Here is a 23,640-nt window from a genome sequence, read left to right on the forward strand (position 1 = left end):
CGCTTGGGAAGTACAAGTTGGCAACATATAGAGACCGCCCCTACCCAACAGTGGGCTCACAGTCTGACCCCCAAGCCCGTGCTCTTTCCACTGAGCCACACTGCCTCCTCCCCAGGAGCAACAACAATGGCCTTTGTTAAGCGCTTACTATGTGCCAAGCAGTGCTCTAAGCACTGGACGTGGGGCATCTAGAGAGGGTAGAGGTTGGCCTGGGTCAGGGGGCTGCCCAATTTGGATCTTCAGGGTCATTCAAGCGCTTAGTACAGTGCTCTGCACATAGCGAGCGCTCAATAAATACGATTGATGATGATGATGATTCTGCGGCCCCCCGAGATTGGCAGCGCCTGCCCGGGGGGGGTGGGAAACCGGCTCGGAGTTGTCGTTTTGGGGGGGCGGGCAGGGACGGCGCAGCGGTGTTCCTCTTGTTAATAGTTTAATGTTATATTTGCAGCATAAATAAGGCACAATATATGTTGGGGTGGAGGGGAAGGAGTCGCTGAGTGGTGGGGGCCATGGGGGCTTCGGACCGCCTGCCCTTCCCGCGGCCCAGGAGAGCCCGTGAGATCCTGCTCACTGGGGGGGCCCGTCGGCCCCGTCCTACCAATGAATAAAAAAATAGCCCCCCGTGCCCCCCGTCCTGGGGGGCAGAAGTCCCGGGGCACCACATTGGCTGGTCGGTAGCGTACGCAGATGTGGGGTGGGGGGGGGGGTCCTAGCGACCCCACTTTCTGCTCCTGGTTGGGGTGGTCCAACCCTGGGCTGAGGGGGCACAGGGGCACCGGCGGCTCGAAAGAGTCCGAGAGCACCTTCTCAGCCGGCCGCCGGGCCCGAGCGCGCTGACCGTGGGGCGGGAGGGTCGCCGTGACCTCTGACCTCCGCCCAAACGTCCGTCCGCAGGCCTGCTCCCCTACCCCACCTGGGGGAGGGGGGCCCCCCCGGCGGAACAGAAAGGGTCAAGATTAAAAAAATACTAAACCACTCACAGAAGCCAGCCCTGCGTTGATACATGGGGTGGGGGGCGGGTGACCCCCGTGAAAAGGGGGCTCGGAGGAAGCGCACAGAGCGTGTCGACAGAGGCGGAGCGGGGCGAGGTCGGACCGGGCCCGGCGGGGAGGGCGAGGGCGCAGCCCCCCGCCTTGGAGTCGGGCTAGCACCTTTGGGGGGTCTGGGCCGGGGGCGGAGTGGTCCGGGGTGGCAGTGAGTGCTGGCGGGAGGGGACGGGGCGTCGGCAGGGCCACGATTTGGGGGGGGACACAAAGGCCGAGGCTGCGGCCCCCGGGGGCGGAGAGCGTGGGCTAGTGGTTAGAGCCCCAGAGCTGGGGTGCAGTGGTGCTGGGAACTTGGGGGGGTCGCGGGGAAGGGTGTGCCCGGCTTCGCAGGCCTCCCCTCGGGGGGGGGGGGGCGGCCCCCGAATGGCCCAGGCAGCAGGAGGGTCCCCCGGCGGGGAGGTGTCCTTTGGGGCTGGGGGGCGACTGTAGGTTTGGAGTGACCCCGACACCCCCGCCCCGCTCGCCCCAGCTGCCGTCTCAGCGTGGCGGGGGGAAAAGGCAGTCCTGGTTGGGCATCCCGAGGGGCGCAGGGGACGGATGGGGACCCAGAGGTGTCAACCCCCTTCCTTGTAAAGGGGCTGGGGGGAAGGGATGGGACCCGGAGGCTCCTTAGGAGTCGTAACCCTGCAGGCCCAAGACGGGGTGGTGGGGTGGGCGGGGGGGCCGAGGGCGGGAGGATTAGCCCCAGGGGTCCTGAGACAAGTTATGGCTTTGAGAAGTCGGGGAGAAGGCCTTCCCCGCCCTCCTTGACAAGGGCCGCGGGGACTTCCGAGCCCGGGCTGCCCTCGGCGCGTGGCCCCGTGGGCTAGGCGAGGGAGGGGGGGTGTACGTGTCTGTGTGTGTCGGGTGGGTCTGGAAGAGGGGGGCGGCCGAGGGGGGTCAGCGAGGCTCGGGGCGGCCCCTCTGTGGGCAGGCAACTGCGGCCGGGAAGACGAGAAGCCCCGGTGCGGGGAGGGAGAGGATGCGCCCTGCTGCCCCCGACTTGGGCAGCGAGGGAGCAAGGCCCCAAGAGGACGCGGCCGGGAGTCGGTGCGAGGGAGCGGGGGGGAACGTCCGGGAGCCCCATCACGGGCCCCACCTCGCCCGCCCCCGGCAAATGCCCGCTTGGGGCGAGGCAGGGGCCCCTCGGTGCCGTCTGCGCCGGGGGCAGCGACCCCCGACTCCCGGAAGGCCGTGAGCCAGTCCATCCGGGATAAGGCCACGAGAGGAGGTTGCCGGGGGCGGACGGCAGTCCGTGGGGGCCGCGGCAGCCCGGGCCAGGGCGGGAGGGGGAAGCCGGCACCCCCCCCGGCACCGAGAGGGTTAGTGTTGACGGTGAGGGCGCGGGGCCCGGCGCGGCCCCCGGCGCCGCCAGGGAGACGTTCCTCGGCCGTCCTTCTCGTCCGGGGAGCCGCGGGCGCCGGGCCGGGCCAAGGAGGGGAGAGCGGGGATCATCTGCCCGCAGACTGGGACTGTGGCGTCATGATGACGTGGGAGGGCACGGGCGTGCCCAGTTCTGTCCTTTGGCTGGCCATCTGCGTGAGGACCGACGTGGCCACCGCTTCGGCGGCGGAGCGGACGGCCAGCCCGTTGGCGGCCGTCACGGAGCTGTGCTGGATCACGGGGGCGGGGGACCCGGTGGGCTCCGAGCTCTCCTTGGGGCTCTCTGTGGGATGGGGAGGGCAGACGGGGGGGGGGGAGGAAGCGGGATGGGGGGCAGAGGGGGGCACAGTTAGGGTGGACCAGACCATTTCCCTGCCAGGGTAAGGGGAAGCCGGGCCGCCGACGTCCCGGGGGGTCGGGGGTCACGGGCCGGCCGGCTGTGGAGCCACACGGACTTCCAGAATGAGTCCCTGGCATCTTGGGTGAGTGATATTTTCCTTGTCCATATTTACTATTCTATTTATTTTGTTAATAATAATAATGTTGGCATTTGTTAAGCGCTCACTATGTGCAAAGCACCGTTCTAAGCGCTGGGGTAGACACAAGGTAATCAGGTTCTCCCACGAGGGGCTCACAGTCTTCATCCCCATTTTACTGATAATAATAACAATGTTAGCATTTGTTAAGCACTTACTATGTGCAAAGCACTGTTCTAAGCGCTGGGGTAGACACAAGGTAATCAGGTTGTCCCACGAGGGGCTCACAGTCTTCAACCCCATTTTACGGATAATAATAATAATGTTGGCATTTGTTAAGCGCTATGTGCAAAGCACTGTTCTAAGCGCTGGGGTAGACGCAAGGTAATCAGGTTGTCCCACGAGGGGCTCACAGTCTTCATCCCCATTTTACGGATAATAATAATAATGTTGGCATTTGTTAAGCGCTTACTATGTGCAAAGCACTGTTCTAAGCGCTGGGGTAGATACAAGGTAATCAGGTTGTCCCACGAGGGGCTCACAGTCTTCATCCCCATTTTACGGATAATAATAACAATGTTGGCATTTGTTAAGCGCTTACTATGTGCAGAGCACTGTTCTAAGCGCCGGGGTAGATACAAGGTAATCAGGTTGTCCCATGAGGGGCTCACTGTCCTCACCCCCATTTTACGGATAATAATAATAATAATGTTGGCATTTGTTAAGCGCTCACTATGTGCAAAGCACTGTTCTAAGCGCCGGGGTAGATACAAGGTAATCAGGTTGTCCCACGAGGGGCTCACAGTCTTCACCCCCATTTTACGGATAATAATAATAATGTTGGCATTTGTTAAGCGCTCACTATGTGCAAAGCACTGTTCTAAGCGCTGGGGTAGATACAAGGTAATCAGGTTGTCCCACGAGGGGCTCACAGTCTTCCCCCCCATTTTACGGATAATAATAATAATAATAATGTTGGCATTTGTTAAGCACTTACTATGTGCAGAGCACTGTTCTAAGCGCCAGGGTAGCTACAAGGTAATCAGGTTGTCCCACGAGGGGCTCACAGTCTTCATCCCCATTTTACGGATAATAATAATAATGTTGGCATTTGTTAAGCGCTTACTATGTGCAGAGCACTGTTCTAAGCGCTGGGGTAGATACAAGGTAATCAGGTTGTCCCACGAGGGGCTCACCGCCTTCATCCCCATTTTACGGATGAGGGACCTGAGGCCCGGAGAAGTGAAGCGACTTGCCCAAAGTCACACACGATGCGCACCTAGATTATTTCTACTTATTCTGATGACTTGACACCCGTCCCCATGTCTGGTTTTGTCGCCTGTCTCCCCCTTCTAGCCTGGGAGCCCGTTGTTGGGTAGGGACCGGCTCTAGATGTTGCCGGCCTGTACGTCCCAAGCGCTCAGTCCAGTGCTCGGCACACAGTAAGCGCTCAATAAATACGACAATGAATGAATGATAGATCGGGGGGGGCGGCGGTTGTGGGGGCGGGGGGTGAGGCAGGGGAGGGGGATGCTCACCAAGGTAGCTTTGGGTTTTTTTCTGTAGTGCGGTGACGGGGCAGTCCTTGTGGGCCAGAAGCAGCTGTTTCAGCTGGGCCACCTCGTTACGCAGCAGCGTGACTTCGTTCTGGGCGGGAGGAAGCGGAGGGGTCGGTGAAGGGGACGGTGAGGGGGTCAACGTGGAGGGGGCCCGATGACCCCAAGGTGGGGGGCTTCCTCTCTCCACAGGGGATCCCCCCCTCCGCACCCCCGACAGAGAATAATAATAGTAATGACGATGGTACTTGTTAAGCGCTCACTACGTGCCAGGCACTATACTAAGCGCTGGGGTGGATCTAAGCGAATTGTCCCTGTCCCACATGGGGCTCACAGTCTCAATCCTCGTGTTGCAGATGAGGCCCAGAGAAGTGAGGTGACTTGCTCAAGGTCACCGAGCAGACGAGTGGAGGAGCTGGGATTAAAAATAATAATAATGTTGGTATTTGTTACTATGTGCAAAGCACTGTTCTAAGCGCTGGGGAGGTTACAAGGAGAAGAACCCACGACCTTCTGACTCCCAGGGTGGTGCTCCGTCCGTTATTTGTTTCGTTCTCTGTCTCCCCCTTCTAGATGTGAGCCCGTTGTTGGGTAGGGACCGTCTCTATCTGTTGCCGAGTTGGACCGTCCGAGCGCTTAGTCCAGTGCTCTGCACACGCTCAATAAATACGACTGAATGAAGAAATGAATGAGGGCAGAGAAAGGTGACTGGGCCGGGAACCAGAGGGGTGGTCTGCGGTGAAGTTGCGCGGTGACCGTCCTCCCGCCCGCCCCGGGGGCCGCCGGGCTCACGCTCAGCTGGATGTTCTGGGAGGTGAGCTCCTCGGCCTTCTTCTCCAGGGACGACACCCACAGCTTGCGCTTCTGGCGGCAGCGGGAGGCGGCGGCCCGGTTGCGCTCCAGGAAGCGCTGGCGCCTCTCGTCCGGGTCCTCGTCCACCGTGCGCCGCCGCCGGCCGCCCGTGCTGGGGGTGGGCTGCGCCGGGGAGACCTGGAGGCCGGGCGGAGACGGGGCGGGGCGGGGAGCCGTCAGCTCCGGGGATCCCCGGCCCCCCTCCCCGCCCACACTCGTACCCACCCCCGAGAGACCGAGCAGCCCTGTCGAGTCTGCGCCCCCCACGCCGGGACCCCAGAGAGACGGTAGGGGCACGGAAGGCCCACCCCATCTCCTCGAGGGCCCAGGGGGAGGCCGAGGCCTGGTCCTTACAGGGAAAAGGGGACTTTCATCCTATCCCGCCTGGATTACTGCACCAGCCTCCTCTCCGATCTCCCATCCTCCTGTCTCTCCCCACTTCAGTCTAGACTTCACGCTGCTGCCCGGATCATCTCTGGGCAGAAACTCTCTGGGCATGTCACTCCCCTCCTCAAAAATCTCCAGTGGCTGCCAGTCAACCTACGCATCAGGCATAAACTCCTCACTCTCGGCTTCAAGGCTGTCCATCCCCTCGCTCCCTCCTACCTCACCTCCCTTCTCTCCTTCTCCGGCCCAGCCCGCACCCTCTGCTCCTCTGCCGCCGCTAATTTCCTCACCGTACCTCGTTCTCGCCCGTCCCACCGTCGACCCCCGGCCCACGTCCTCCCCCTGGCCTGGAACACCCTCCCTCCACACATCCACCAAGTTAGCTCTCTTCCTCCCCCTTGTCCCCGTCTCCATCCCCCCATCTTACCTCCTTCCCTTCCCCACAGCACCTGCATATATGTATATATGTTTGTACATATTTATTACTCTATTTATTTTACTTGTACATATCTATTCTATTTATTTTATTTTGTTAATATGTTTGGTTTTGTTCTCTGTCTCCCCCTTCTAGACTGTGAGCCCACTGTCGGGTAGGGACCGTCTCTATATGTTGCCAACTTGTACTTCCCAAGCGCTCAGTCCAGTGCTCTGCACATAGTAAGCGCTCAATAAATACGACTGATTGACTGATTGATTGATTCCTCCCTTCAAAGCCTTACTGAGAGCTCACCTCCTCCAGTAGGCCTTCCCACACTGAGCCCCCTTTTTCTCTCCTCCTCCCCATCCCCCCGCCCTACCTCTTCCCCTCCTCGCAGCAATCAATCAATCGTACTTATTGAGCGCTTACTGTGAGCAGAGCACTGGACTAAGCGCTTGGGAAGTCCAAGTTGGCAACACATAGAGACAGTCCCTACCCAACAGTGGGCTCACAGTCTAAAAAATATACAGCACCTGTATGTCATCAATCGTATTTATTGAGAGCTTACTATGTGCAGAGCACTGTTCTAAGCTGTATATGTTTGTACAGATCCATTACCCTGTTTATTTTCCTTGTCCGTATTTACTATTCTATTTATTTTGTTAATGATGTGCACCCAGCTTTATCTCTATTTATCCTGACGACTTGGCGCCTCTCCACGTGTTTTGTTTCGTTGTCCGTCTCCCCCTTCTAGACTGTGAGCCCGCTGTTGGGTAGGGACCGTCTCTATACGTTGCCGACAATCGCTTAGTACAGTGCCCTACACATAGTAAGTGCTCAATAAATACAAATGAATGAATGAATGAGGTGGGCACGGAAGATGCACCCCATCCTCCCAAGGGCCCAGGGAGATGCTGAGCAGGGGAAGCGGGCAGAGGGTCCAGGCCGGGGGGACGGGGATGCGGTTGCTTGTTCCCAATGGTTCCCCCAGCCCGCACCCGCCGTGCCCAGTGCTCTGCACATAGTAAGCGCTCAATAAATACGATTGATTGATTGATTGATTGATCGGCCGACTGTCCGTCCGTCCGTCCCGCGGGGCTCACCTGCGGCTGGGCCGGGGAAGGGGCGTCCGGGTGCTGGATGAGGATCTGGCTGTGCTCCGGGCGGGCGGACACCATGGTGCTGGCGGTGCCCACCACCATCCCGCCGCTGCCGTTCAGGGAGGAGATCTGGTGGGTCAGGGTGGCCTTCAGCCTCTGCGTGGGGAAGACGGGGGGGGTCGGGGGTGGGTGGGTGAACGGCGAGACCCCCATTCCCCGGCCCTGTCCCCCCGCTCCGCCGGACACCAGGCCAGACCGGCAGCTCCTTGACGCAGTGGCTCGACGTGTAGATTAACGATAATAGTGATGGCACTTATTAAGCGCTTACTACGTGCCAAGCCGGGGAGGTGACAAGGTGATCGGAAGAAGCTGGAAAGAGCCCGGGCTTTGGAGTCAGAGGTCACAGGTTCAAATCCCACCTCTGCCACTTAGCTGTGGGACTTTGGGCAAGTCACTTCGCTCCTCTGGGCCCCAGTGACCTCATCTGGAAAACGGGGATGAAGACTGGGAGCCCCCCGGGGGACAACCTGACCACCTTGTAAACTCCCCAGCGCTTAGAACAGCGCTTTGCACACTGTAAGCACTTACTAAATGCCATCGTTATTATTATTGTTATCAGGTTGTCCCACGGGGGGCTCGCAGTCTTAATCCCCATTTTCCAGATGAGGTCACTGAGGCCCAGAGCAGTGAAGTGACTTGCCCAAAGTCACCCAGCTGACAGTTGGCGGAGCTGGGATTTGAACTCAGGACCCCTGCCTCCAAAGCCCGGGCTCTTTCCACTGAGCCACGCTGCTTCTCTGCTTCACGTTGCGGCTCCCTCCCCAAAGCGTCTCGCTCAGTGCTCGGGCAAATACGGGCCGGGGACGCTGTTCTACCATCCTCTCCCGGGTGCTCAATGAATACGATCGACTGACTGACTGCTCCGCACCCTGGTTGACGATGAACGCAATTATCATCATCGTCAATCGCATTTATTGAGCGCTTACTATGTGCAGAGCACTGTACTAAGCGCTTGGGAAGTACAAATTGGCAACATATAGAGACAGTCCCTACCCAACAGTGGGCTCACAGTCGAACCCCTCCATCCCCCCTTCTTACCTCCTTCCCTTCTACACAGCACCTGTATATATGTATATATGTTTGTACAGATTTATTAGTCTATTTATTTTACTTGTACATATCTATTCTATTTATTTTATTTTGTTAGTATATTTGGTTTTGTTCTCTGTCTTCCCCTTTTAGACTGTGAGCCCACTGTTGGGTAGGGACTGTCTCTATACGTTGCCAATTTGTACTTCCCAAGCGCTCAGTACAGTGCTCTGCACATAGTAAGCGCTCAATAAATACGATTGATGATGATGATGATGATAGAAGGGGGAGACAGCGAACAATTATGGGGATGGGGAGGGGGCTGAGGGCCCCAGGCCGCCTCGGCCTTGCTCATCCCCGGGGCTGGTAGGTTGGCAGGAGGAGAGGTGAGCAGCTGGCCAATGCCACGCAAATCAGGACCTCCGACCCCGCGCCGCCCCACGGAAACGCTCCGGTGCCCACCACCGCCCGCGGTTCCCTGCCTCGGCAGCCCAGGGGCTAGCGTGCCCATCCCCGTGGAGCTGGGCCAGGAGGCCGGCAGGCTGCCCATCTGGATGCCCGCCCGCCCAGCCGGCCTCCCCCGCCGCCCTCGCCGCGGCCCGGCTTCCCCGCCCGAGTTGACTCACCATCTTGGCCTCGGAGGGCCCGGGGAGCCCGGAGGGGGACACGGAACCGCCGCCGCCGCCGCCGCCGCCACCGCTGCCGCCTCCCGGGGGGCCCGGGATTCCGGGCACGTTGGGCACCAGGGACATGGGCCGGGCCAGCTGGGTCAGGAGAGGAGAGGGACCTGTGGGCGGAGGTTGGGGAGGGCCCTGCCCGGGGTCGCGGGAGGCGACGGCGCCCGCCGTAAGGCGGGCGATGCGGGGGACGGTTGCGGGGAAGAGAGGCAGTGCCCGTGACCGGACGGGGGGCCGTTTGGCCCAGAGGTGGTTGGCGGGGGTGCTGTTTCCCGCCCGCTGGGTCAGGCTGCCGTGGGCCGCTCTCCCTCCCGTGGACCCCGGCGGGTGTGGGCAGCTCGGGAAGGCGTGCGCTGAGGGACCGGGGGAGAGGGGAAGCGCCGTGCCCACGCTCACCGATATAACCGACGGCATCTGGACGGGGGGCCCGGGCAGGACGGGCACGGCCTGTCCGTTGGCGAGGTGCATGACGAGGGGGATGGAGCTGGTCGGAGACCTGGAGAGGGCGACGACCGACCTGTGGGCGCCGCCCCCCCTCCCCGAGGGTTCGGGCCCCTGCTCCGCTGGGGCACTTCCCCTGCCCCGAGGCCGTGCCCGTACCCCGGTCTCCTCTGTCCTACCCTCTCGCTCTTCACCAAGAAGGGCATCGCCCAACTCTGGCCAGCGCCCACTCTCAGGGGTACCAGGCTAGCCAATGCCGCCTCCACCCAGGACACTCCCAAGGCCCCAGGCTGGTCACTGCCGCCGCAAACCAGAACGGTGCCCACCTCCGCATCCAATGGAAACTCATCATTGGCTTTAAAGCCATCCATCCCCTTGCCCCCTCCTACCTCACTTCACTACTCTCCTGCTCCATCCCAGCCCGCCCACTTGGCCTTCTCACTGTCCCTCCATCTCGTCTATCTCACTGCCGACCTCTCGCCCACAACCTGCCTCTGGCCTAGGAATGCCCTCCCTCCTCCTATCAGACAGATGACTGTGAGCCCACTGTTGGGTAGGGACCATCTCTATATGTTGCCAACGTGTACTTCCCAAGCGCTTAGTCCAGTGCTCTGCACACAGTAAGCGCTCAATAAATACGATTGATGATGACGATGATGATTGCTCTCCCCCATTTCGAAGCCTTATTGGAGGCCCAACTCCTCCAAGAGGCCTTCCCTCTTCTCCCACTCCCTTCTGCGCTGCCCTGACTTGCTCCCTTCCTTCATCCTCCCTCCCAGTCCCACAGTGCCTATGGCTATAACTGCAATTTATTTCTTTTAATGTCTGTCTTCCCCCTCCAGACCGTGAGCTCGTTGAGGGCAGGGAGCGTGTCCGTTTGTTGCCGTACTTTCCCAAGCGCTCAGTACGGTGCTTCGCACACAGTCGGCGCTCAATAAATACGAACGAATGAATGAATGCAAGGTTGCCTCCACCCAAAAGAGTGCCTGCTCTCAGGGCTCTGGAGAGGATACAGGGTGATCAGGTTGTCCTACGTGGGGCTCACAGCCTTCATCCCCATTGTACAGATGAGGGAACTGAGGCCCAGAGAAGTGAAGTGACTTGCCCAAGATCACACAGCGGACATGTGGTGGAGTCGGGATTCGAACCCATGACCTCTGACTCCAAAGCCCAGGCTCTTTCCACTGAGCCACGCTGCCAAGCTGGGGACCCTGGATTCTGGGGTCTCAGCTGATACTGAGAGCTCACCTCCTCCAGGAGGCCTTCCCAGACTGAGCCCCCTTTTTCCTCTCCTCCTCCCCACCCCCATGGCCCTACCTCCTTCCCCTCTCCACAGCACCTGTATATATTTTATCACTCTATTTATTTAACCTGTACATATTTACTATTTATTTTGTTAATGATGTGCATCTGGTTTTATTTCTATTTATTCTGATGACCTGACACCCGTCCGCAGGTTCTGTTTTGTTGCCCGTCTCCCCCTTCTAGACTGTGAGCCCGCTGTTGGGTAGGAACTTGTACTTCCCAAGCGCTTAGTCCAGTGCTCTGCACACAGTTAGCGCTCAATAAATACCATTGAATGAACGAATGGATAACTGACCGCCCGAGCTCCCCTCTAAGATGGAGTGCGAGGGACCGAATCACCGTCTGGCCAGGCCCGGGGGGGCTTGGAACTGGAACCGACCCCGGAACCGACTCCGTCGCCCTCTCCGGCCCGCCCCGCCGCCCCGGCCTCGACTTACCCCAGTTGCCGGTTGGCAGGAGGTGCCTGCGTGATGACCGAGGTGGGCGAGGGAAGGGTCGGGTGCAGGGGGTCGTAACCCAGGTGCAGCGGCAGGGAGCCGGGGCGCACGATGGTGGGCGTTGGGGTGGAGATCACCACGGGCTTCGGGGCCACCTCCTGAGGGCGAGGTGGGCAGAGGTGTGGCCACGTCCACCGGGACAGACCGGAAACGGGCTGGAAGGGGGTAGGGATGCGCTCCGGAGAAACGGGGCGGGGGGTAGGTTTGGGGCGCTCCGGAGAAGCCGGGTACCAGGGCGGACGGACGGACGGCGGGTTGGGGGGCTACGGGGAACCCGGGCGCCGAGGGAAACGGGCTTGGCCTCGGGGGTCCGGGGTCTTCTAGACTGTGAGGGTAGCGACCGTCTCTATATGTTGCCGACTTGGACTTCCCAAGCGCTCAGTCCAGTGCTCTGCACACAGTCAGCGCTCAATAAATACGACTGACGGCCCGCACCCTCCGCTCCTCCGCCGCTAATCTCCTCACCGTACCTCGTTCTCGCCTGTCCCGCCATCGACCCCCGGCCCACATCCTCCCCCGGGCCTGGAATGCCCTGCTCCCTCTGCCAACCAGCCAAGCTCGCTTTCTTCCTCCCTTCAAGGCCCTGCTGAGAGCTCACCTCCTCCAGGAGGCCTTCCCACACTCAGCCCCTTCCTTCCTCTCCCCCTCGTCCCCCTCTCCATCCCCCCCGTCTTACCTCCTTCCCTTCCCCACGGCACCTGTATATATGTATATATGTTTGTCCAGATTTATTACTCTATTTATTTATTTTACTTGTACATATCTATTCTTTTTATTTTATTTTGTTAGTATGTTTGGTTTTGTTCTCCGTCTCCCCCTTTTAGACTGGGAGCCCACCGTTGGGTAGGGACTGTCTCTAGATGTTGCCAATTTGGACTTCCCAAGCGCTTAGCACAGTGCTCTGCACATAGTAAGCGCTCAATAAATACGATTGATGATGATGATGATGATGAATGAACGGCCAGGAAAGCCCCGGTCACTCCCCGGGTCGGGGTCTCACCTCCTTGGTCTCCGGGGAGCGGGGGCTGGACGCTGGGCTGTCAGGCGGGGACGAGTCCACCTCCACGGGCTCCTCTTCCTTGATTTTGACATCCGGCGTGGAGGGCAGGGACATGTCCAGGGGGCCGGGGGCCTGCCGGAGGAAGAGGAGGGGGAGCATTCATTCAGTCGCATTTACTGAGCGCTGACTGTGTGCTGAGCGCTGTGTACTAAGTGCTTGGGGACTGTCTCTAGATGTTGCCAACTTGCACTTCCCAAGCGCTTAGTACAGTGCTCTGCACACAGTAAGCACTCAATAAATATGATATACATATACCGCATTTAAATAAATACGATTTAATTTAATTAATTAAATTAAATAAATAAATACGATTGACGATGATGATGACGAAAGGACGATACAACCATCAACAGCGACATTCCCCGCCCACAGAGAGCTTACAGTCTGGGCCGGGGGAGACAGGCATCAGTGCAGATAAAGAAAATGATGGATAGTTACATAAGTGGTGAGGGGCTGTGAGGGGAGAATAATAATAATAATAATAATAATAATCATGGCATTTATTAAGCGCTTACTATGTGCAAAGCACCACTCTAAGTGCTGGGGAGGTACCAAGGTGATCAGGTTGTCCCCCGTGGGGCTCACAGTCTTCATCCCCTTTTTCCAGATGAGGGAACTGAGGCCCAGAGAAGTGAAGTGACTTGCCCAGGGTCACCCAGCTGACAGTTGGCGGAGCCGGGATTTGAACCCGTGACTTTTGACTCCAAAGCCCGGGCTCTTTCCACTGAGCCACGCTTGAGCAAGTCGGGGCGAGGCAGAAGGGAGTGGGAGATGAGGACATGGAGGCCTTCCCAGACTGAGCCCCTTCCTTCCTATCCCCCTTGTCCCCCTCTCCATCCCCCCCATCCTACCTCCTTCCCTTCCCCACAGCACCTGTATATATGGATATATGTTTGTACATATTTATTGCTCTATTTATTTATTTATTCTACTTGTCCATATCTATTCTATTTATTTTATTTTGTTAGCATGTTTGGTTTTGTTCTCTGTCTCCCCTTTTTAGACTGTGAGCCCACTGTTGGGTAGGGACTGTCTCTTTATGTTGCCAATTTGTACTCCCCAAGCGCTTAGTCCAGTGCTCTGCACATAGGAAGCGCTCAATAAATACGATTGATGATGATGATGACAAGTGGGGATTAGTTTAGGAAGGCCTCTGGGAGGAGACGGGCCTTCGAGAAGGCTTTGAAGGGAGGAGGAGGAGAGTCTCTGTCTGTGGGATTTGAGGATGGACGGAATTCCGGGCCAGGGGTCCGTGCCTCCGCGTCGCCCACCGGACCTGGGCTGGGCTACGAGAAGCAGCGTGGCTCAGTGGAAAGAGCCCGGGCTTGGGAACCCGAGGTCATGGGTTCGAATCCCGGCTCTGCCCCTTGTCAGCTGTGTGACTTTGGGCAAGTCACCTCACTTCTCTGATCCTCAGTTCCCTCATCTGTAAAAAAGGGATTAAGACTGTGAGCCCCACGTGGGACAACCTGATCACTTTGTATCCCCCCCCACCCCCAGCGCTTGGCACATAGTAAGCGCTTAACAAATGCCATTATTATTATTATTATAACCAGGATCTGAGGCCTGCTTGTGGACTGAGAGGGCTCTGGTGACCGGGCGCCTCGGCTCGGCCCCTGCCACGCTGTGTGATCCCGGGCAAGTCAGGCAACCTCTCTGGGCCTCGTTGAGCCTTCGGATGAATAAATAGTAATAATAATAATGCCGGTATTTGTTACGCGCTTACTGTGTGCCGGGCACTGGGGTGGAGACAAGCAAATCAGGCTGGACACAGTCCCTGTCATCATCATCAATCGTATTTACTGAGTACTTACTGTGTGCAGGGCACTGTACTAAGCGCTTAGTCCCTGTCCCACGCGGGGCTCACCGTCTCCACCCCCATTTTAGAGATGGGGAAACTGGGGCCCAGAGAAGTGAAGTGACTTGTCCAAGGTCACACGGCAGACAAGCGGCAGGGTGGAGATTAGGACCCACAACTTTTGATTCAATCCACTCCGCCGTAATAATAATAATGATGATGGCATTTGTTAAGCGCTTACTATGTGCAAAGCACTGTTCTAAGCGCTGGGGGGGGGGGATACAAGGTGATCAAGTTGTCCCACGTGGGGCTCACAGTCTTAGTCCCCATTTTCCAGATAAGGTCACTGAGGCTCAGAGAAGTTAAGTGACTTGCCCAAGGTCACACAGCAGACTTGTGGCGGAGCCGGAATTCGAACCCACGACGTCTGACTCCAGAGCCCGGGCTCTTTCCACTTCTCTGATGCTGAATGGGGAGGTGGGTAGGGTCCCCACCGGCCCCCCGCCTCATCCCGGCTTCAGGGCGAGGCAGGATCGGCAGCAGCGCCCGGTGTGCTGAGGGAGGGAGTCCGCGAACGCTTGGGTTCTGAGTTCAAGTCCTGCCCATTCTCACAGGCAGGAAGGAGGCAGCGTGGTCGGGCCAAGAGAATGGGACTGGTTGGCAGGACGCCCAGTTTCCGACCCCCGCCGCTGGCCCGCTGCGGGACCCTGGGGAAGCCCCTTGACTTCTCTGGGCCTCGGTTTCCTCTTCCGTAAAATGGGGAGAGGGATCTCTGCTCTTCCCTCCCTCTGAAGGCTCAGAGCCCCGTGTAGGTCAGGGACTGCATCCGCGGCATGGCTCAGTGGAAAGAGCCCGGGCTTTGGAGGCAGAGGTCATGGGTTCAAATCCCGGCTCCGCCACCGGTCAGCTGTGTGACTTGGGGCAAGGCACTTCACTTCTCTGGGCCTCAGTTACCTCATCTGTAAAATGGGGATGAAGTGGGACAACCTGAGCAAAAATGGGGATGAAGACTGGGAGCCCCCCGTGGGACAACCTGATCACTTCGAAACCTCCCCAGCGCTTAGAACAGCGCTTTGCACATAGTAAGCGCTTAACAAATGCCATTATTATTATTATTATTATCCGCTCTGATCGCCCTTGAATAATAAAAACGATTGTGGTGTTTGTTAAAGTGCTTACTGTGTGCCAAGCACCGTTCTAAGCGCTGGGGCGGATACAGGGTCATTATCATTATTATTAAGCTCGTTGTGAGCAGGGAATGAGTCTGCTAATTCTGCTGTTTTGGACTCTCCCACGCGCTCAGTACAGTGCTCTGCGCACAGTAAGTGCTCATCAACGGATCCCAATGGTCGATCGATTGAGCGCTGAATCGCTAGGGAGAAGCAGCCACGGCCTAGTGGCTGGAGCAGAGGCCCTGGAGTCGGAAGGTCACGGGTTCTAATCCCGCCGCCGCCACCTGCCCGCCGGGTGATCTTGGGCAGGTCACTTCACGGCGTGGCTCAGTGGAAAGAGCCCGGGCTTTGGAGTCAGAGGTCATGGGTTCAAATCCCAGCTCCGCCACTTGGCAGCTCTGTGACTTTGGGAGAGTCCCTTCGCTTCTCTGGGCCTCAGTTACCTCATCTGTAAAATGGGGATTAAGACCGTGGGACAACCTGATGGCCTTGTAACCTCTCCAGCGCTTAGAACAGTGCTTGGCACATAGAAAGCGCTTAACAAATACCATCATTATTATTATTATTGTAACCTCCCCAGCGCTTAGAACAGTGCTTAACAAATACCAACATTATTATTATTATTCATCCTCATCAATCGTATTTATTGAGCGCTTACTGTGTGCAGAGCACTGTACTAAGCGCTTGGGAAGTACAAATTGGCAACACAAAGAGACAGTCCCTGCCCAACAGTGGGCTACGGGAGAAGCAGCGTGGCTCAGTGGAAAGAGCACGGGCTTTGGAGTCAGAGGTCAGGGGTTCGAATCCCGGCTCCGCCAAATGTCTGCTGTGTGACCTTGGGCAAGTCACTTAACTTCTCTGAGCCTCACTTACCTCATCTGTAAAATGGGGATTGACTGTGAGCCCCATGTGGGACAACGTAATCACCTTGTATCCTCCCCAGCGCTTAGAACAGTGCTTTGCACATAGTAAGCGTTTAACAAATGCCATTATTATTATTATTATTATTAAAAGGGGGGCTGGTTATTCCCTGGGCCTCAGTTCCTTCATCTGTAAAATGGGGATTGAGACTGTGAGCCCCCCTCGTGGGACAGGGACCGCGTCTAACCCGATCTGCTTGTAGTACAGGGGCTGGCACATAGTTAAGCACTTGAGAAATGCCATAATTATTATTATTGTTGCCGGTCGGGAACCGGGGAGTGCCTTGGTGTCCCCCCCTGCCCCGGCCCGGGCCACGCACCTTCCTGTCGTCATCGTCGCTGGCCTTCTTGAACTCGTGCTCGAAGGAGCTGGCGAGCTCGTGGAAGAGCCCCACCTCCTCGCAGTTCTTCAGGAAGCGGGTCGGGGTCGGGGTCTGATCTGCAACAGAACGGGTCGGATAAGGTCATCATCATCATCGGTCGTATTGATTGAGCGCTTACTGTGTGCAGGGCACTGGACTAAGCGCTTGGGAAGTCCAAGTTGGCAACATCTAGAGACGGTCCCTACCCAACAGTGGGCTCACAGTCTGAAAGGGGGGAGACGGAGAACAAAACCAGACATACTAACAAAATAAAATAAATAGAATAGATATGTACAAGTAAAATAAATAAATAAATAGAGTAATAAATATGTACAGGTCGGGGGCGGGTGGGGGGAGGGGGCCGTCCCTCCCTGTCGGTCCAGAGTTCGGGCGCCGACCGGGAGAAAAATGGGACTTTCGGGGCCTCGATAATAATACTAATGATAATAATGGCATTTGTTAAGCGCTTACTATGTGCAAAGCACTGTTCTAAGCGCTGGGGGAGATACAATGTGATCAAGTTGTCCCACGTGGGGCTCACAGTCTTAATCCCCATTTTGACAGATGAGGTAACTGAGGCTCAGAGAAGTGAAGTGACTTGCCCAAGGTCACACAGCAGACTTGTGGTGGAGCCGGGATTTGAACCCATGACCCCTGACTCCAAAGCCCACGCTCTTTCCACTGAGCCACGCTGCTTCTCCTCGATGCCCAGAACTCTGCGTGGGTTCGGCCTCGGTGGGCACGAGGGAAACCGGCGGCGGTCCGAGCGAGCCCCGCTATTTCGCGGGGGGCGGGGAGTCTGAAGGTGAGCGCGCTGGACCCCGGGGGTCCCGGTTGCCCGGGGTGACGGGAAGCCGTCCCCCGTGGGCTGGATGGAGACCCCAGCGGGTGGGGCTTCCAACGCCCCCTCCCCGGGTCCCGGCCCATCCCGGTTATTTTCCAGCTTCTCCCCGGGGGGGAACAGGTCGGGGCTTGCTTTCCGGCTCCTTTATCGTGAGTGGGGCGGGGGCGAGGCCGGTGACTCATCCCCACAGCACCTGTATATATGTATATATGTTTGTACATATTTATTACTCTATTTATTTGACTTGTACATATCGATTCTATTTATTTTATTTTGTTAGTATGTTTGGTTCTGTCCTCTGTCTCCCCCTTTTCGACTGTGAGCCCGCTGTTGGGTAGGGACTGTCTCTAGATGTTGCCAACTTGGACCTCCCAAGTGCTTAGTACAGTGCTCTGCACACAGTAAGCGCTCAATAAATACGATTGATGATGATGATGACTGAATGAACGTATGCTATTACTGCTACCCTGAACCACCGAACGCTTTCCGGCTCCTCCTCCTGGAACTCAGTGTCCTCATCTGTAAAATGGGGACGGGATCCCTGGTCCTCCCCCTCCCTCTTCGACTGTGAGCTCCTTGTGGGACAGGATCCGTGACCTTGCTGAACATGTTGCGTCCACTCCAGTGCTTGGCGCATCTGGAGAAGCAGCGTGGCTCAGTGGAAAGAGCATGGGCTTTGGAGTCAGAGGTCATGGGTTCAAATCCCGGCTCCGCCAACTGTCAGCTGTGTGACTCTGGGCAAGTCACTTCACTTCTCTGTGTCTCAGTTATCTCATCCGTAAAATGGGGATGAAGACTGTGAGCCCCCGTGGGACAACCTGATCACTTTGTAACCTCCCCAGTGCTTAGAACAGTGCTTTGCACATAGTAAGCACTTAATAAATGCCATTATTATTATTATTATCTGGAACACTTATTACTATGATTATTTGTCTTATATTATTCGTACTGTGCCTTCGCGCTCGCCCCAAACCCCACCACCAGAAAGCCTTCCAAGATCAACCCCGCCGGGTTCCTGACCTCCACGGCGCTGACTACTGTTTCTGTGCCCCTGGGGTCGGCGGTGTTGGCTGTCACTGGGGCTTTAAAGGATGTGTGTGTGTGTTCTGTCAAACTGGCATCTTCTGGAGGGCAAAGACCCTGACTCCTCCGTGGGAGGGATTCACGGTTTTGGCGGGCCGTGAGTGGTGTGATGAAGGCTGGGGAGCATTCGAATGGGTAGCCTCCTCGACTGGGCTACCGTTTGGTTGCCAACGGCTACGGGGCCTTTTCCAGGGTCTCACGAACACCTGGGTGAAGACCCCACCCACCCCGGGGCTCGTCCCAATCCGGGGCCCGGTGGCTACCTGCGATGATGACCGAGTCGGTACGGGCCGGGCCAAACTTCAGGGTCATCTCGTGCTTGTGCTTGTGAACGGCCAGGTGGTCTTCGTTGGTGAACCTCTGCAACGGAAACGGACGCGGGTGAGGGGTGCTGTGGGCCCGCCACGGGTGTCCCACGCGACACCTAAGCGGGGGAAGCGGACAGATTGCGGGGGGCGGCGGGGGGGAGAAGCGGGGCGCGTGAGGAGGCTGCGGCAGATGGCGGGGCCGTTAGGGAACGGCGCTTTTATTAGGGTCGGTGCTAAAAAGAGGAAAGAGGCGGGGAGGGGGAGGAAGCCGGAGAGGACCGCCGAGGCAGGAGGGGTCGGAGGGCGGCTGTTCGGTGGAGCGGGGGGCCGGGCGGGGAGATGAATTCTGCAGGATTAGCGCCCGCGTGATGCCCGCTCCGCTCCGAGTGGGCTTTTAATGAGCCGGGACGGCGCTGCGGTGCCGGGCGGTCCAATGGACGGTGCTCTGGCCCCGGCAGGCCTTCCTCCCCTCCTCACTCAAGACGACTCGGCCGAGGGTCTCCCCTCGCCCACCCGCCGCCGCTCACCTGCATCACCAGTCTCCCCCCCGCCGGTGCGGACCCCCTTTTCCACACCTGCTCTCTCCCCGGAAGCCGCTCCCGCCCGCTGCCTCTCCACCTGGCCGGGAGGAAATGAAAACCAAAGCCCCCGGACTCCTTTTCCAGCCCCGAGTCCGAGGGCTGATTCATTCTTTATTGTATCCTTCTGCTCCGCACGCAGTGGGCGCTCAATAAATACCATCCAATGAATGACAAGCTGTGTGTGTGTGTGGTGGTGGGGGGCTATTGGGGCGGGGTCTCACCACACCGGGACCCATCGCCGCTACCGGGGGCAACGCGGAGGAGGGGTGGGGGTGACGAGCCCAGGTTTTGGGGGATCCGGGCGGCTCGCGACGAAGAGGAAGAGGGGGATGGGAGGGGAGCTCGGGCGGGAGTGGGCTGGGCGTCCCGGCCTCGGGTCGGCCGGCAGGAAGCGGAGCCCGAACGGAAGGAGGGCAGAGCCGGGGGGGCCGAGCTGGCCGGCCATAAGCGGAACATTTGTCTGGACAGCTTTCGGGGGTGGGTTTGCGTAAGAAAGGGGTCCGGCGGGGCCGTTTGCAGGCAAATGTTCCCATCTCCCGCTCGCCGAGAACCTGGCTTGGGCCCGCACACTGCGGGGTGGGAGGATGTGTGTGTCTGTGCGTGTCGATTTGAAGCCTCTGTTCCCGGCGGTTCGGTTTGGGATCCTTTAATATTTTCAAGGGCTTCTCCTCCTCCTCCCGCGAGGCTGCGGTACGCTCCCGGCTTGCGTCTCTCGTCCTCTAATTCCATCCCTCTCCTCTGAAGCACGCACGCCCACAAGCACACTTTCTCTCCCGCTCTCTCTCTCTGTGCCCCCGTAACCTTCCCCTCGTCATATATTTCCCCACCCCAAATGGCAAGGCCCGGCCCCGCCGGGTTAAATCACGCCGAGACCCGTGGGCTAAGGGTGGAGGGGGACGCGGGACCCTCTGGCCATCGCCCCCGAGGACGCCGGGCCGCCCGCTCTGGCCGACGTCGTGGGTTCGAGGCCCCGCGGAGGAGAAGCCCCTCTTTCTCGGTGACACCGCACGCACAAAAACCGCCACAGCCGCCCCGCGACAAGGACAACAGTCTGCGAGGGCTATTTGGGGTGCTGGGTCGCAAAGCGGGGGCCCCCAGAAATGGGGAAACTAACCGGTCTCCCCCCGCCCCCCTTGAGGGTCTCGCGGCCCCCACTGTTGGGTAGGGACCGTCTCTATAAGTTGCCAACTTGTACTTCCCAAGCGCTTAGTGCAGTGCTCTGCACACAGTAAGCGCTCAATAAATACGATCGACTGATTGATTCCCCGACCAGCCAAGGGCCGTCGTCTTACCCCTGCCCCCGCAGCACCACACTTCCCGCCCCCGGAGGGCCGGAGACTCCCGAGCTGCGGGCTGGGAAGTCCGGAAAGAGCGGGGTGGGCTCCCCTCCTCTCCCCCCACCCCCAATCCCGGACTCTTTCCGAGGCCTCGGTCCTGCCGGGCGGGCGCCGCGGCACAAAACCACTTTTCTTTGCACCCAAGTTCCCCGGCGACGGCTGAAATCGCACGGGAAGTGGTTTTGGGGGGCCCATTAAAGCCCCCCGGGGGTGGGGTTGTGTGCGGGGGGACACGCCTGCTGCTCCGGGGGACGGATTTCGGGGGGTTGGCGGACGACGACGGCGTCTGTGCTCGATATGAGCAGGGACCGTGGCCACCCACCCTGCTGCATTGCAGTCTCCCAGGCGCTTAGTACGTACGGGGCTCTGCGCGTAGGAAGCGCTCAATAGATACCTGCTCAGAGAGGCAGCGTGGCTCAGTGGAAAGAGCCCGGGCTTTGGAGCCAGAGGTCACGGGTTCGAATCCCGGCTCCGCCACACGTCTGCTGTGTGACCTTGGGCAAGTCGCTTCACTTCTCTGAGCCTCAGTTCCCTCATCTGGAAAATGGGGATGACGACTGTGAGCCCCCCGTGGGACAACCTGATCACCTTGTATCCCCCCCCGGCGCTTAGAACAGCGCTTGGCACATAGTGAGCGCTTAACAAAGGCCATCATTATTCATCGTCATCATCATCAATCGTATTTATTGAGCGCTTACTGTGTGCAGAGCACTGGACTAAGCGCTTGGGAAGTACAAATTGGCAACATATAGGGACGGTCCCTACCCAACAGTGGGCTCACAGTCTGACGCGGGGGCTCACAGCCTTAACCCCCATTTTACAGATGAGGTAACTGAGGCTCAGAGAATCAATCAATCGTATTTATTGAGCGCTTACTGTGGGCAGCGCACTGTACTGAGCGCTTGGGAAGGACAAGTTAAGAACAAAGCAAAACATATGAACAAAATAAAATGAATAGAATAGATATGGACAAGTAAAATAGAGTAAGAAATATGTACAAACAGTTAAGTGATGATTATTATACTTCAGTGGAGTGAAAGAAAGAGAGGGCGAGCAAATGCGTACGTGTCGGGGGCTCAGGGCCTGCTGCCGAGACTTCTCGGCATTCATTCATTCAAAAGCATTTCCTGAGCACTTACTGTGTACTAAGCGCTTGGGACGTACAAGTCGGCAACATATAGAGGCGGTCCCTACCCAACAGCGGGCTCACAACCTACAGGCTAGGGGCCACCGTCCAGGCCGGGGCCATTATCCATTTTTAGACGGTGAGCCCGCTGTTGGGTAGGGACTGTCTCTATACGTTGCCAATTTGTACTTCCCAAGCGCTCAGTACAGTGCCCTGCACACAGTAAGCGCTCAATAAATACGACTGATGATGATCCATGCCTTCGCTTGTATTTGTAGAGCGCTTACCGTGCGCAAAGCACTGTAGTAAGCGCATTATTCCTGGCCAGTGGGCTCCGGGAGCCGTGCGAGGCCGAGAAAGGTGCTCTGCGCCATCCCGAGCTCCTGCCCATCTCTTGATTCGGGGGCGCGGAGCCACCAGTGCTCTGCACATAGTAAGCGCTCAATAAATACGATTGATGAGTGATGATGGGGCGGATTGGCATTCACTACCCCGGCAGAACGGGAACGATTCGGCGTCTGGGGCGGCTCAAACGGGAACGATTCGGCGTCTGGGGCGGCCCAAACGGGAATGATTCGGCGTTTGGGTTGGCATCCGGGGCGGCTCAAACGGGAACGATTCGGCGTCTGGGGAGGCCCAAACGGGAACGATTCGGCGTTTGGGTGGGCATCTGGGGCGGCTCAAGGAGACCCAAGCGGGTGCCCATCTTCCCCGGCGGCTCCGGGTTCGGGCAGGGCCGCCCCGGGCCCCCTCTGCCAATCCGAGGGGCGGCAACGGACGCAAACTACACGCCCACAGGCACCAAAAGGAAAATTTGGGGGGTACGAGCCCCGCCCCGGAGACAGACCGTAGGGTCTGGAGCCCCCGGGAATATTCTAAACTTTTTTTTTTAATGGGCTACTACGTGCCAAGGACTGTACTAAGCGCTGGGGTCCGGAGAAGATCACCAGGTCCCACACGGGGGTCACGGTCTTGGTAGGAGGGAACAACAGGTACCGAACCCCCATTTTGCAGCTGGGGGAGCTGAGGCCCAGAGAAGCCAACGGACTCGTGACAAGCAGACAAGTGAAATCAGCAGGATCTGGGTTCTAATCCCCGCTTCGCCGCGTGTCTGCTGTGTGACCCTGGGCAAGTCCCTTGGCTTCTCTGGGCCTCCAAGTTACCTCATCTGTAAAACGGGGATCCAGAGTGGGAGCCCCATGTGGGATGGGGATTGTGTCGTGCCAGTACCTACCCCAGCGCTTAGTACAGTGCTCAGCGCATAATCAATCGGTGGTACTTACTGAGCGCTTACTATGTGCCGTGCACTGTTCTAAGCACTTGGAATAATACAAGACAATAAGCAGACACATTACCTGCCCAACATTAGTACAGTGCAAGTGCTTAGTACAGCGCTCTGCACACAGTAAGCGCTCAATAAATACTATTGATGATGATGATGAGTTTACAGTCTACGGGTGGGAAACAGAACCCTTATTTTTAAGCACTTACTACATGCCAGGCACTGTTCTAAATTCCACGCGGTAGATAATAATGACAGTATTTGTTAAGCGCTTACTATGTACAAAGCACTGTTCTAAGCGCTGGGGGACACACAAGGTAATCAGGTTGTCCCACGGGGGGCTCACAGTCTTAACCCCCATTTTACAGATGAGGGAACTGAGGCCCAGAGAAGTGAGGCGCCTCGCCCAAAGTCACACGGCTGACAAGTGGCGGAGCCGGGATTTGAACCCATGACCACCCGGGCTCTTTCCACTGAGCCACGCGGCGTCTCTGTACGAACTGATCAGGCTGGACACAGTCCAGGTCCCACGGGGGGCTCCCGCTCTGGATCCCCATT

The 23,640-nt window shown here is 58.0% G+C and overlaps 1 protein-coding gene across 2 annotated transcripts in view; it reads right to left on the bottom strand.

Annotated features, from left to right (window-relative positions):
* Window positions 1-424: 424 nt before the first annotated feature.
* The window catches only part of LOC119933580 (cyclic AMP-dependent transcription factor ATF-7), a 70,102-nt gene continuing 46,886 nt past the window's right edge, over window positions 425-23,640 (bottom strand). For both annotated transcript variants that reach the window (XM_038753123.1, XM_038753124.1), the window contains exons 3-12: window positions 18,712-18,808; window positions 16,480-16,598; window positions 12,210-12,341; window positions 11,150-11,307; window positions 9,363-9,462; window positions 8,916-9,053; window positions 7,204-7,356; window positions 5,236-5,433; window positions 4,426-4,534; window positions 425-2,694 (exon numbers count right to left, since the gene is read on the bottom strand). In XM_038753123.1, coding sequence (XP_038609051.1) covers window positions 2,480-2,694; window positions 4,426-4,534; window positions 5,236-5,433; window positions 7,204-7,356; window positions 8,916-9,053; window positions 9,363-9,462; window positions 11,150-11,307; window positions 12,210-12,341; window positions 16,480-16,598; window positions 18,712-18,808 — 1,419 coding nt within the window. In that variant the 3' untranslated portion in view covers window positions 425-2,479. The remainder of the gene's footprint in view (window positions 2,695-4,425; window positions 4,535-5,235; window positions 5,434-7,203; window positions 7,357-8,915; window positions 9,054-9,362; window positions 9,463-11,149; window positions 11,308-12,209; window positions 12,342-16,479; window positions 16,599-18,711; window positions 18,809-23,640) is intronic.

This window comes from Tachyglossus aculeatus, chromosome 10, assembly GCF_015852505.1.
Source record: "Tachyglossus aculeatus isolate mTacAcu1 chromosome 10, mTacAcu1.pri, whole genome shotgun sequence".
Lineage (NCBI taxonomy): Eukaryota > Metazoa > Chordata > Mammalia > Monotremata > Tachyglossidae > Tachyglossus > Tachyglossus aculeatus.